The 15,625-nt window shown below is 33.9% G+C and overlaps 1 protein-coding gene across 1 annotated transcript; it reads right to left on the minus strand.

Annotated features, from left to right (window-relative positions):
- Positions 1–229: 229 nt before the first annotated feature.
- On the minus strand, positions 230–15,315 carry prdm11 (PR domain containing 11). The gene is made up of 2 exons (XM_059975456.1): positions 15,285–15,315; positions 230–2,852 (listed from the first exon to the last, which is right to left on the minus strand). Exons 1-2 carry the CDS (start codon positions 15,298–15,300, stop codon positions 670–672), a joined length of 2,199 nt encoding a protein of 732 aa, XP_059831439.1. The 5' UTR covers positions 15,301–15,315; the 3' UTR covers positions 230–669.
- Positions 15,316–15,625: the final 310 nt, after the last annotated feature.

Raw genomic sequence — 15,625 nt, forward strand, 5'->3', positions numbered from 1 at the left:
CACAATAATAAAGAAATGCAGAAGGAAAATATATTTCCTTGATACATTTGTACATTTCCTGCCATTTTTAAGACATGCTCACTTGACAGAAAAGCGTGACAATGTATAATCAGTAATCATCTATAAAAATAATGTAAATACATATACTTTTTAATCCCTTCGGCTATACATTTTATATCTCTTATAACTTTTCCCCTCCCTTCCCTCTCCCATGAAACACTAATTGTTAATTATTTATTGTTTATGTAAATAAGAGGTTAGTTAAAGACTGATCAAGGTGACCCTGTGTCAGTCTTAGGCAGCATAAATAACCACAGTTTTCAAAAAAAATTATAATGACTTTGCTTATTATCTAATGTTTGCATTACTAAAAGCAAACTGCAGTCAATAGCTTTGGTGACAAAACAGCACCAACATTTTAGCAGACCATATCACGCAGGTTATTTTAATTTTCAATATCTGATTTTCTAAAGGTGACAATAAATCTAGGAAATGGATCCTAAAAGTTGGCTGACTGGTGAAATTTTACCAAATTTCTAGTGAATTCACTGGTCTGGTATCTGTACTTGCATGTCACAAAATGTCATTTTCAAAAAGTACCAACGTGTTTTGTGTTTGTCCCATTAAATGGAGAAAATAATATTATAAGTATTTAAAAGCACCAACCATTTACATTATGGTTTCATAAATATCTGTTACACCATCAGTTCCCAACTCTAGGCCATGTAACATTGGCTTCTGGTCCAGTGAAGTAACTCTGCTTAACATCTCTGGTGACAAAGAATACCTGTTTCCTGACTTCTCTTCAAACCAACAGTCCAGTGCTCTCTTTGCCTCAAAGCTTGCAATGGGTGGTCCATTAACAGCAATAGTCAGAAGGTCATTAAGTTGGTCAAGGTTAAGTCGAGACCTGTTATTGTTACGTATCCGGTAAAAGGCACCACGACTTTTCTCACAAACTGCTGTTGAAGTTGGCAAAACAAGCAACAATTGAATAATCCTATTTAGTATTGGGAATCTTTGTTTATACTTAAAAATGTGTCGGCTCAACTCCTTGAAACCATTCTTGTTGTAACACTCAGATTTGAGCTCTCTCCATTCCTGCAATAAATGACCCCGAATGTCTCTGCCATCTTGTCCAATTTCCTTTGTAAAAGATGGAATTACTTCAAAGTGCTTATATATGTGCATGATTTCTTCTTCACCATGACTCATCAGATTTTCCTCATTTTGCGGCCACGTAGCAACATCAAACACTTGACATGCTCTAATGATTGCACGGCTATTGCAATCCAGCCTTTGAGCTAGAATGAGCTGAGTTTTTTGGCAAATCTTCTCTCTTATTGAATTAAACTTGGCCTCTGCTACTCTTAGGTTTTTCAGAGGAACACCATGGAAGTTTTCATGAAAGGTCTCCTCAAACTCTTGTAAGTACTCTCCTGGCGATTCCATCAATCTACTTATTTCTTCAATAGCTTCTTCAATCTTGTCGTCTGCATGGGTAATGAGAAAGTGCTCACCCTGGAAAATAAATGCCAACCGCGTAAGTACAGCAATGACATCTAACAAAAAATAGATCAGCTTAACTGACTGATAGTCCATCAGAAATTGCAGCAGAGCCAAAGCAATGGCAGCAGCATCTGCTTTATGGGCCTGACCACTAACATCTTTAAGATGAGCTATCACTTCCAAATAATCCTTGATCAATGCATTCAAGACATTCTGCTCTCCAATGATCCATCTGACAGCTCGAATGTCACCAAGGAACTCTGTCTCCTCACAAAGTGTCGCTGCAGTAGCTCTTAATTCACACATAAGTTTGGGGGAGTAACGATAAAAACTCAGCAACTGTTTTAAGTTATTCTCTAGTTCTTCCAAACAGGTTAGTTCCTTGTTACTAATAGCATCCAATACCTCCAGGTGAGGCCTATGTATCACACATGGAACAGAGAGTAGCCAAGGCAGAGCTTTTTTGATCTTCATGGCTAAACCCGCCCTTAGTCCTGTTGTCATATTAGTTCCATCTAACCCCAGTCCTACAATTATTTTTTCCTCTTTCCATTTGATCCCTATGCCACCAAGGGCCCTATCCAGTGCTTGAGTATAACCATCCACTGTAACAGAACTCAATTCCTGTAGGCACAGTAACTCTGTAGCAGCTGGCCCTTCATTAGTTATGTACTGAATGTATATAGCTACGTTATCAGCAACCAAGTCATCTGTTTGCCCATCCAAAATCACACTCATAAATGGCGACACCCTAAGCCTCTCAAAGAGGTCCTCACGAAGAGACATTGCAATGTGATGAATTAACGTTTGACAGTCTCCCTCATTCAAGTATTGGTCAACGATCTTTAAGTCACACTTTTTCAGCAGTTCAGCCAATGATCTGAAATCTGAAAAAAGCCTTCCTTCAGAGGCTATGTGATAGGCTACATTAAATAACAGCGTCATATTCCGGCACATCTCTTCTGTTTTTTCTGGATGCATCCTCAGCTTATAAAGCTGTAAACATTTCTTATGAAGATTACTCTGGGCATGAAGCTTGATAGTGTGGATTTTGAACTGCTTAGAACCTAAGATGAAGGCTGATGTCCTGGAGGACTGTACAGTGTACTGCCTACAGACATGGCACCACATTTCATTTAGAGTAGGTGAATAGCGCAGGAACCAGAACTTTTTCAGCCACTCGTGCTTGAAGCGTCTGATCCTCCGGCCTGTAACAGTTGATATTTTCGATATTTCATCTGTTGTAGCCAGCATCTCATTGGACATCGACTCATCAGCTGAATCCATCTCCTGCTCACTTGTGTCATCCATGACAACTGGAACAGGAGTCTGTCCTTCTTGAGCTAGGATGAGGAAAAAGAGAAACCATGTTCAGAACTTAGAAGTTTAACTTTATTCTTAAATCTAATCATATTCTGGATCATATTTTACAGAATGACAGAATCAATCCAGTGTACTATGAATTAGATGACATCTTGCTGAATAGGTTTTAATTATTTTTTTCCATGCAGCAGGTCACTAAAGCATAAGCTGACAATGATGCACTGAGGCAAAAAGCATTTGGGATCTATTGAGCTGCAAGGTTTTGCAATGAACTGTGCAAGGACTAGGATGAAATTGTAACTTATAGTGAATGAATGTAATTTCAAATTGGATTTAATAGAAATAAAGAGAGAAAGAGACAATGGAGAAAATGGGAAGGATTTATAAAATGTTAAAGTCATAATTTTAAAATGAAACTGAACTGGAAATTAATATTTAGTGTCAGATCGGTTAGCAGTAGTTAACGTTAATCATGTCACTAAAAGGATATTTGGACTAGAAAAGCTAATAATTAACTTTCTACATGAATTTAGTAGATATCTGTTGAGAACTTACAGCAACTTCATACCATTTGATGCACGTCAATGACAAACCAGAAAGCAAGATGCCATTTATGTGAAATAACTTGGGCAACTTTTGAGTACTTGAGTTTAACCACGTATCTCCCAAAACAACTGAATTTATTCTGCACTCTGTATAAATATCACTAGGTGCCACTGATTACTGAAAGTCTGACAGGAAAACCTGAGCCAGTATTGCTATTTTCTGTTTAGTAATGTATTTATTGCTGTAACTCTGAAACTATTCCAACCCAGAGAAAAATCTGAAGTTCTTAACCACTTTGAAAGCCATTTTGTCCTACATTACACAACTTTACAGTAGTTAAATCATCTAACTCATCAAAATAATATTTTAGTATTATGAAAATTTGGGGTGACGTAACTGAGACCTCATTGAAACTATGAAGATCATTATTCCATTAAAGCAATTTTTCAAGAAAAGCTGCCTGTTCTTTCAAACATGTACGATAAGAATTTACAGCGACACAAGATTTAACTAATGCTTGGAGATTCAAAAACCTAAAATGAAAATATGAAAATAATGAAAATATTTGATTACCACCATCACAAATAGAAAATATACTGTATTTTGTTTTTGCAACCAAATATTCAAATCTTTCAATATGATTTGTCACTTTTCTTTTGTGCACTTTCGTGCACCACAATGACTATATAATGCATTAAATGCCCAGATAAAGTACAAAATGTACATACAGAGAAAATAAACCACATCCATCTACTGAAAACCTTCCATCACAAAATCCTTTTATTTTGTCAAAGTACATTCAGTATTACGTTGTATACCTTAAAACCTGTGTCAAAAGGCACAAGCATACAAACAAAATGAACAGTGTAATAGGTAACACTGACATATTATTCACACTTACAAACACATGAGAAATTTATGAGGTAGATCCATTTGTTGAACTGCCAGTGTTACAAATATTTCTTAATCAGTGAACGACTTGTTACATCTTCTGCTGAACCATATACATAGGCACTCTACAAGTATATTTAAAAATACTCTTAATAACTCAAATGAACTGGTATTACAGCAGGATGCACTCCATCTATTAATTTAGCAAAAGTAATGATTACAATCTTGATTCACTTGTGTGTTAAGACTTTCTCCATCATGAGTGTGAATGGAAAAAATGGAAGAAATACAAAATTCGAGCAATCATCATGTAATGATCTAGAGGATGGAACATAACAATTCAAAAAGAACACCAGCAACTAAACTGGATTAGAAATATTAGGGGGAACATAGAGATAGCTCATGTCAGGGAGCCAACTCAGGAAACAAACTTATTTATGTGAAAGAGTGCAACAGTTCCATGGTCAATGGCATACAAAAGTTAAAATATTAAGCAATGAAACAAAGAAAGATTACACATTCCTACAGAAAGAGAAAGTATCACGTTATTGTACGTCTTTTATTTTATAGTTGGAAAATGAAGCCATATGCAAAGGAACAATGAAGTCTAATTCTGCTGCAAAAGAAAACAAGCTGTGCAAGATCACGGGTTAGACTTCGCTGACCAGGAAATGAACAGCCTATTAGACTTCTATTTGCCCTTGGCTTTTCATGCCTAGTAATCAACAATCCAAAAATTAAAGGCAGTACAGCACCTTAGACCAACAAGACCTGTGTGAACAGACATGTAAGCCTCACCAATCAAATAAAAAGCACTCTCAAGCTATTTTAAGTACTTTTTAAACCAGTTTTGGAAATCATAATCTCCCATGAACAGCAATATAGTAACCTGTTCTACTACTGTTGATTGACAGATAAATATTGGCCAGAACACCAAGCCAATAATTCCTCAGATTTTCAAAATATTGGGATTATGTCCTATGTGACATAAGCATGAGACTTTACTATATTGTTTAAGTATTTGAAGATAGACTTGAATCTGCAAACTTCTTACCCAGTACTACAGGCAGGGATGTTTAACATCTAAAAAAAGATGAGGAATGAGTAATAAGCCATTCAGAATTTGAATCAGAAAGAGGGAAATTTAATAGTAGGCCAATTGACACTGGATCTACATCATTCCCTAAGGCTGACATCGCTGTAGTTTGCCTTCTGCATTTACCTGATCACGACAGGGTGACTGTGCAGTAACTTGGCTTCAGGCAAATTATTCTGAGGCGCTATCACTGCAAAGTCCAGCTCATGGTTGTCAAATGCCTCTGAACCATTTTTCAAAATATCTCTTAATAATTAGATCAATACTCAAACAATTTATATAGACATAAATAAATATAATACAATAATTAAAGAACACTTAAAAGTCCCATATTTTAAAAATTAATTTAAGTAAATAATAATAAATAAACCATTTGTCTGCACTTTTTTACTCATGGTTGGAGACTCCATTCACACAATCTACATACACCACAGCTGGATCACAGCTAATAGACCTGGTTCAAAGCTTTGCCGCTGGACTGAAAGGAAAAGCAGGAAATCAAATGTATATCTGATCTTTAGCTCATCTGGGTGATTTATGCTTCAAGGCATATGCACAGAAATCAGAGGAAGGAAGACCCTATGGAACAGGCGAGCATAAGTCAGCCATCAAATTCAAAATTCAGGTATGAAAGTGAAAAAACAAATACTGAGAAAGTAAAACTACTTTTTTTAAGAAAAGGAAATTACAATAATTATAAATTGAAGGAATATTAATTCACAGTCTTGACAAAAGATCAACGTAAATTACTAACTTTATCTCTCTCCACAAATGTTAACTAACCCACTGAACAATAACTACACGAATGTTAACTTTAATGTTAAAATTGGAAATTGTTTGGTATTAATTAAAATTTACAGCACTATGTTAAACTGGAAACCACAAGCCACAACAATCTTATGTTGAATCTAGTCTATACCCACGAGTAAAATACCTAACTTCATTCCATTAAGTATAGTTGAATGTTAAGTCTAAAGCCAATATGCTATTTCAAAGAACCATGCATCACAGACAACATATAAAATTTCTCCTGATAACCCTACATGTGTGATCAGTGAATGTACAGTAGCTTTGCAGTTTCACCTAAACAGCAGTACAAATAGAACAGCTGTTAATTTCACTAATTCTTTTTTAATGAAAATTTCATCCTGAAATATTTGTGAAAGCTTAAAGGTACCAATTCTAATATTTCATTTTATAAATACATGGTAATCTTTTCGTGTATTATTGGTATAAGAGTATAACAGCAAAACAATATCTTTTAAATTTGGGTACAGTACAGTGCGTACCAACAATTTGGATGTATCAGGATAATTGAAAAGAGAAATTGAATGCCATGTGTGCAACTGCTCAGAATAAGAGTAACCACTGATGTAAAACAGGAGTAAATCTGGATTACTTTCTTGGTGTAAGCTCTGAGAGGAATATAACTCTAAATAGAAAAAATAAAATGAAATGAAATCAATGATGTCTTTACAAAATCTGTCTTCTACTGATTGGAACTGGGTAGAGCAGGTACTGTGCAGTCTGGACCAAAAAGCATCTTTTTTTTTAAAATTTTGCATGGATACACATGTTTGCCTCATAATACTTATCATGTGCATGTGTAGCTCTCCAACAGCCAGCAATTTTAAATTCCAATATAGGACTCTTTTGTTCAGTCTGTACTTATTTACATTCCCATGAAGTGCTATGCTGTGTATACAAGGGGAAAGAATTTTGCACAGAGACAGCACATATAATAAATAATGATTATTTTACTAATAAGATGAGTAGATAGTTTGATTGCTGTCCCAACTCTCAGTTTCCTCTCATTTTGTAGCCATAGGTTTTCATTTGATTTCAGGTGTGATTAAGCAGCTTAAAGACAAATTAAGAAGTTTGAAGACAATTTCTAATGTGATTAAAGACAAAATAGATTTGAAAACAAACAACAAAGGAGTAGTCCAGAGTTGCATTATATTTCTCTTATGCTCCTAGACTTCTAATAAACAAGGTTGCAACAGCTGATATTACAAATTAATCCAAGTAGATTTTACCAGCACATTATCAATTTACACCCTCTAATTCAAGCATTCAGTGGCATTAAAATATCATAACTACAATAGTAGTATTTCTTCCTGCTATTTGTGCAATAAAAGAACAGGACATTTATAACGTTAACTTTAGCTTTCAGATCCAATGTTGATACATTACATCTCAAATTTGGAATTAACTGAAACATCAGCATTCCAATTACTTCCACAGCATTTGCTAAGAACTTCATAAAAAGAGGGAAGCACTTTCATCCTCCCTAACATAATCACCAGAAAATAGAATAGGCAAATCGAAGTGTTGCATAAAATTAGTTACACATAATCAAATGTGATTTAAAAAAGAAAGAAATACAATTTATATTGACTTCAGTCACTTAACATTTAGATTCAAGGTTTTCAATGTAATTGTCAAATTGATGTGCAAAATTACAAATGAAACTGGCAATTTTAAAAACAAATATGTTAATTTGCAGCAGATGCCCTTTTAACTTAAATGTTAGAACTACAAAAAAACTTTATTGACCAACGTCTCCAACGAAATGTGTCAATTTCTCAGCCTTCTAAAAACAACGGAACTTTACTTTTCGTTAAATACTCTATCTCTGTCGAAATCTTCAAAAATCAGGAAACTGGGCTAAAACCCAAAGAAAAACTTGATTAATATCAGAACTTCCAAAGCTCTTCATAACCAATAATACTTTTTTTAAAGCTAAGCCACTTTTGTAAGTTAAAAAAGCAAGTCAAATTGCACAAAGCAAGCTCCAATAATCAGAAATATTAAGATGACAAATTATTCTGCTTTCTTTTAGTGATGATAATTGAGGGATAAATACTGACTAGGTAACACTCCTGGTCTAGGACTACTTACATGCAAATGAGAATGCAGATAGGGCTTCAATTCAGCATTTTTTCCAAAAGTACAAGTGGAACACTTCCACACTAATTGTCATCCTACAGTTTTGGGCTAAGGCCAATGGAATGGAAATTGAATCAACAGTCTTCAAAAATGTTGTTAACTGAATCGTAAATAACACTTGAGGTTCACAAATACATTATTTGATTCAAATAACTGGAGTATTTAAGGACTACTCTCAGAGGGCAGAACAGAATCTGAAGCAGAGACAGTAACATTTGCCTATTCACACATTCACAACTATTTACTCATTGCAGCAGATTTTAAAGTGTACTTACCTTTTACTTTAATTCTTCAGTTTCTTATTATCAATAGTAATGTTCACAATTTTCTATTCTTCATTAAATACATGATAAAACAAGAATATTCAAAACTTCCATGACATTGCCCCCAACCTCACAAGCTGGATCATAATTCCAAGATACATAAATGAAAATTGAAAGGATACATTGTGGGAGAACAAATTTTAATGTAAGTAGTGAAAGAATAGAAGAACAAGTACATCTTCATCTTTAAATATTCATTTTAATTTATCAACAATGCAACAATAAAACCCAAGTAAATAAGCTCAGCAAAGATAAAATTATAAACCTACAATATATGCACAAAGCAGAGTAAACAGCGATGAAAATAAATGGAGGCAAGTCCATTTGTCTCCATAGAAATAATAATAGTATTGAATGTTTGACTTGTCCTTAATATGTAAAATCAAGGACTAGAGAACTGATTTTCTTCTGGCAACCACTGAAACTGTCTGTCAGTTTGTGGGAGGGAAGGGAAATGGGGACAAGGGAAATTGAATTGACAAGGCATAGGGATTTTCACTTTCAAGTTATCTTTCTTTCACAGATTTAGAAGATTTTAAGATGCTAGTTAAGCTACTTTCTAAACAAAACAGTGAGCATTTGTTCAACAGGCTGAGGAAAATGTTATAAATGTTATTAATTCAATTTGTATTTCACTTTTTGTGTCCTCGCCTAACATTTATTATCCCCATCTTAACACTTTAATGAAAACATTTAATTTCTGCTAAAAGAAATGGAAACAGATCATCATTTGGAAAAATGTGTTTCTGGCAACCTTTGTAGAACTCTGAAGTAGTTACAGTTAGGCAAAGATACAGTAATAATAGCAATATTTAGCAATAGTTTGTAGAATGGTCCTGGAAAATCTTTAAATATTCATTACAAATTTAGAAGATTTTCTCAAAGACTATCTAATTTTACAGGAATTTGACTGAAACTGTAATTTCAGAAAAATAATGTCAAATTCAAGGTTGTCCAATTTTTAAAGGGTAATTCCTCATCACTTTATCTCAATGATATCTGCTCCTCAATAAATTATTCATTTACAAGCTGAATGACATGGGTCCTATACTTTACTCATATAAAAACTGAGGTAACATCTTTTCTGCTAATAAAGTTCCCTTAACTATTAACGTCATTGTACAGTACTAGCTTAGACACAGTACAATCCTTGAATAGTACCACTGAACTTCTCAGTATTAACTAAGATCTGTCCCTTTTGTAATACTGTCTTTCTCTCTCTCCCTATCCCTCCAGCTTCCAAAATTTTATTAGCTTCCATTCCATCTCTATTTTTAAAGTCTTTTGAGATGCTAGAGGCAACAACACACGTGTTGATTCATGAAATACTAATTCGGAGCTACATCACTGCATTCCAGTGGCCAATACAAGAGATCAAAGAAAAATAAGACAACCAAACGCAAACACAAATAAAATAGTTTAGGCAAAAATAGACTTTTTACAGGACTGACTCAACCAAATAGGAGTGATCAGAACAGTAAACATAAAGAATTTCTTTTAAAAATGATGTAAATACTCAGCAGATCAAAATGCATCTTTAGAGGGGGAAGCTAAATTACCATTTCATGTTTATGTCCTTCAACAGAATATTGGAAGTTTGAAGTTTGCAAACACCACAGAAGAGTCATTGCAGATATACAAAGATTATTAGAGTACAAATAGTGGTCAGACAATTCTTCCCTGAGTTCTGCCTTAAGGATGATATGTGCAGTCAAATCATCTGAAAATGGTTTTATACTGTTCAGATTATAGCATAAAGTCACTGGATTTTGTTTTGTAATATGTGATATGGCTCAATGATGCCTATTCTTTTGACATCAAAATAACCCAGTTCCAATAAATGTGTATTCTAATTTCATTATTGCTTCAGTGTTTCCCCCCAATGTAAACTAAGAAGCTCAACTCTGCAGCAACTCTTACACCTGATTTATAACATATTAAAAACAGCAGCAACACATTTCAGCAAGGAACTCTTAAGTGTTTCAAATTATAATAAGAGTTAAAATGAATCAATACACCTGAGTACTAATCTATTTTAAGCAGCAGGATAATAATTTGATTCTCCATGATTCAAAGTTTATTCTTGACTTTCAAATGCAATCCAGATGTTGCGCAGGAGGTGCAAACTTGCAGCAAGGATAACTAACCAACTTGTTCTCCCATACCCCCAGCCAAAAAGATTTCTGACACAGAAATGGGACTGGGCCTCTCACTTGGATGAGTTCACTTAAAGATAAGGGACTAGTTGAGATGCCGGCCTGGACTGGTTTGACTTAGGTTGAGTCCAGAGGCAATAAAATAGGCAGCCGATGAGTTGAAATAATACACAGCCATGCAGTGTTGCTGAGGGGAAGAAAAGTGGTTTGATGATATGGGTGGAGAAACAACCCTTGGTCAGCAAGATAACAGAATGTAACTTGTCTGATTCAGTGTTAGTCATGGAGAGACTATGGAGTTAGTGGCTGTGATTAAAGATTACAGGGGAACCAAGATGATTGTACATCAAGAACGTACTGCCAAACAAAATGATTATCAATAAAAACTCATTAACAATCATTAAGAGAAAAAGAAGTGATGCAGTGAGGAAATTATGGCATGAATCAGGTCCTTGCTGTCACAATATAAATATTTCTAATAACTGCTTTACCACAATAATAGTTATTGTCCTGGTTAATCGATTAATGACAATGTCTAAGAATAGACAGATCAAGCTCTACACTCATGTAATTGCAAAACATTGTGACAGAAATCAGGCTAAGTATTCTAAATTTATCATAAAAACTAAAGATTTTAAAAATACAAATCAATATATAAGATAAAGATCATATGATGTTTCAGATAGAGCTCTACTTCAAAAGGGTTCTAACATGGTCTAAGAAAAATTTTTTTCTTCTCAGATGCTGACTTAACTACTAGAAAATCATTTTCTTTTAATACTGCAGAATTTCATTGTACATAGGCTTTTTAACTGTTAAGAATTTTCCTCAATGTCTTCCCATATTGCAACATATCAACATAATAATGTATTCTGTAGTCACAAATAAAGTATTCAACAGGTGGTGGTATTTAAATATTGAGCAATAAATTCAATTTAATTCAAATTTAGCACCCTCTATTGCAGTTGGTCACAGTAGCACCGTTTCACCTCATACTGAATGTGGTACTGGAGAATGAGATACAATCTCTCTGTGTTGTACATGTGTCCTACATAAAATGAGTATAGCCAATGCCAATCAGAATCTATTGAATGAAAGTATTTGTCCCATAACTTGCCATCAGCCAACAATCTCATCAAAACATTTTGCATAGTAGTTTAATTCAGATTATCTAGAAAATTCAGTTATATTTGGATAAGAAATTATTTTAAGCCATGAAAACCTCGCTGTTCAGGAAAATGTGATGACACATTCCTATAGCATAATTTTTTGGTCTGAGTTTCAAAATACTGTTTATAGGACAAATTTCTTCTCTAATATTGTGTACTTTGCCTTAGATGTGGTTTGTTCTAAACTTTTCTTACATGATCATTGGTCACACTGCATGAAAGTGAGTTCATTCTTTCCAACATGGACGTGGTTCCCTTCCATAAGCGATCATTTTCTTTATTTAGAGATACAGTATGGTAACATCCCCACCGCTCAACAAGCTCTTGTTGCCCAATTATACCCATGAGATCAATTTTTCTACAAACCCGAATGTCTTCCAAACTTAGCAGGAAACTAGAGCATCCAGAGGAAACCCATGCGGTCATGGGAAGAATGTACAAACTCGTTACGGATAGTGGCAGAAATGAACCCAGGTCACTGGTGCTGTAACAGCATTACACTAATTACTAATGCTAAATAATAGAAAAACATTTTTGGACTTTCTCTAAAATATAAGCAGCATATCTACTGAAAAATCAAAAAGCCTTAGAAAGCTAGTCATACAGATGGTTTGCTTGTCAGTATATTAATGATTTAAAGGCATACAATCATAAAGCCCCACAACAAATGCTTATTTCTTCCTGATCATGCTGAAAAATACTCTGCTCTTTCAAGTCCTGCAAGACTTGTTCTGAACCAAAAGCTATTACTGTCACTCCTGAGACAATGAAATGTAATTTCAACTTTCAGAAATAAAATTGATTCAGATCTGGAAGGACATTAAGTAGAAATTGCAACTAGAACTTTACAGAAGTGTAACCCATTCTTTAGGAAGATTTGGAAACCACGAATTAAAGTGTTCCGTGTAAGCTTCAAATGTGCAGATATTGGGAAAAATTTACAATCTTTAATGTTTGCAATCTTTTGTCAAGGAAAGTCAACGATGTATAATACATTGTTCTTTATAATCTCCATTTAACAAAGCATAATAAATATCATAAAACTAGACATTCCTTTACATCTTAATATGGGTGTTACTTATAGACCAACACAATTCATTAGTTCATAAAATGGTATTATGGCAATAAATTGGAGTAACAGCAGCTATAATACTAGTTTATCAATATAACACACAGCTGCAATCTTTCAGATTTTGGACCAATGGATCTTTATGCTAACTGCATAAAGAAAAATTCTGCAGTTAAGTGTTCCAACATACTATTTAAATTTTTAACATGCCCTCTTGTTGTAGGCAAAAACGTAAGAACTCTGGGTGACATGCTGTGAAGTTACAAATTTGTAAACCTAAATAAATTTTAAGACGTCCTGAAACTCATCTTGTTTGGATACCCAAATCAAATCTAATAATACACTAGGTTTAAGTTGGATCAGACATTGGCCTGTTCATTTTTTATTATGTTTATAGCCTAGCAGACCTTTCTCAGATGTCAGAATAGACATGCTCACCTTCAAACTGTTGTACATTAGCAATGTTTTATCAGATTCCCTAATGATGATTTTACTAAAGATGTTTACAGATCCTAGTCAGATAATACTACCCAATTTCTTTATGAAGGCAGAATTTGTAATTCAGTGTTCAGAATAATAAAACGTATCCACCACATTTTCTTAATGAAATTATTATTCTTATGAAATCCTGTTCCATTAAATTGAATGGAACACAAGCTCATTTAAGATATCTGATTACTCTGAACAAACCTAAACTGATCAGACCCTTGCTTACTCAGTTTATTTAACAAATGAATTCACAATGATTTCAAGTATTAAAACAGAAAATATTATCTATATTTTCTAAAGAAAAATACCTTGGAACAAAGCACAATATTTTTGAGATTCTTAGGCCGTACTTGGCTTTAAGAAACTATTATTTGCAACAGGCCATTATCTAACAGAAAATAAACACATTCTAGTTCTGGTAACAGCAATATTTTATCTCTTTTATCACTTTTCTCAATCTGCTCTATCTTTGCTGTGTCACCATGTCACAAAAAAAGCTATGATTTTTGTTATGTTGATCTTTTCTCACCATTTTCTTCCCTACCTATCTGTAATCATCACATACAAGCAAGGGATATTTCATCATTTGCACTCATATTTTATTAGAGGCTACAATTCCAATTTGAGGCATATTCTACACACATTCTTCTAGGCTGTGCCACTGATTGATTATAAAGAGAAGAATTCAAAGAATTTTTACCTTTATAACCTAAAGAAAGAGCCCAGCTGAATATACTTCAGCACTTTCCTGCTTCAGATTACTTAAATCAATGGAAGTAGGGGACAAAACATTCAGTTAGGTTGCTGGATATACTTACTGAACCTTGTAGGTTGTTGTATTCACCTTCAATTATTCTAATTAAAAATCAAACCAAAGTTTTGAAGAACAGAGTTTTATTTTCTTTGATAGGTGCATGAAACTGAAAGCAGATTATTGATCTGGTTTGGTAACTGGCCAAGCATCAGGAGACAGAGTGGATGGATAGCCACTGTGGACAAGTACTTAGTCCACAGAGTACATGTTGGGGCCTCAACTATTTGCCATGTGCATTATGGGCATCAACTTTGTTAATGAACAAAACCAGGCAGCACTATAAATAGATAAAAATAAGCTACGTACAGGAAAAAAAATATATAATAAATGTACTTCAAAAGGCCACACAGGTAGACCAACATAGGATAACCAGTATACTTAATAATAGTTTAAAACTGAAGGCAGTAGTCATCCAAAGTGAGTTGGGGATCCTTATACAGAAATCATTAAAATATCCTGAACGCATACAGAAAATTTTGTAGAACTGACTGAGAATCAGAATACAACAGAGTAGAAACCAAGTTGTACCTACACATAGATGTGCAAAGAGTACTGCATTCAAATCTGCCAATCACTGGCTTGACCAGAAAGATAGCTGGCTTCTAGTGCTTAAATTTTGAAGACATTACATAGACATAGTTGAAAACCTTGGAAATTAGATATTAAAAGCCATCTGATTTCCCTTCTTTTTAAGACTTTAAAGGGAATCAATAGGATACATTGAAAGAAAGTTTCTAGTTGTTAGGCTGTTTAGTAATATGAATTATGGTGTAAAATATATAAAACTAGATTGTTCAGAAGTGAAGATCAAAAATATATCTAAAACACAGCAAAACACTTTGTTACCAAAATTAAAGTTGATGCCTATTCAGGTGCTAAATTGAAATATAAAAGTAACATATCTTTGCTATTCAATTATGATATATAAATGCATAGTTAGTCATTACATTGTAGATCACTCATAATTGCTTGAATGGTTCAACAGGTTCCAGGGACTAAAAAGCCTTTTTCTCTGCTCCTAAGGAGACAAGTTCAGAAAAAAATCAATTTCCAATCAGTGTGCATGAAAATTAACCAAGAATTATAAAGGCTACCTTTGTAAAGATTTATAAAAATTTTGAACATAAATATAATAATTCTATACCATGCAGGAGACATCTTCAATTTTAAGCAAAACTTCCCACTCAGAATATATAAGATTTCTTTCACAAAAATTAACTTTTTAATTTTTTTTCTTCAGTGCCTGATATATGCTTATGGTTCCTTATTTCTACTCTAAACATTGTTG

Source organism: Hypanus sabinus, chromosome 7, assembly GCF_030144855.1.
Source record: "Hypanus sabinus isolate sHypSab1 chromosome 7, sHypSab1.hap1, whole genome shotgun sequence".
In the NCBI taxonomy this organism is placed as follows: domain Eukaryota; kingdom Metazoa; phylum Chordata; class Chondrichthyes; order Myliobatiformes; family Dasyatidae; genus Hypanus; species Hypanus sabinus.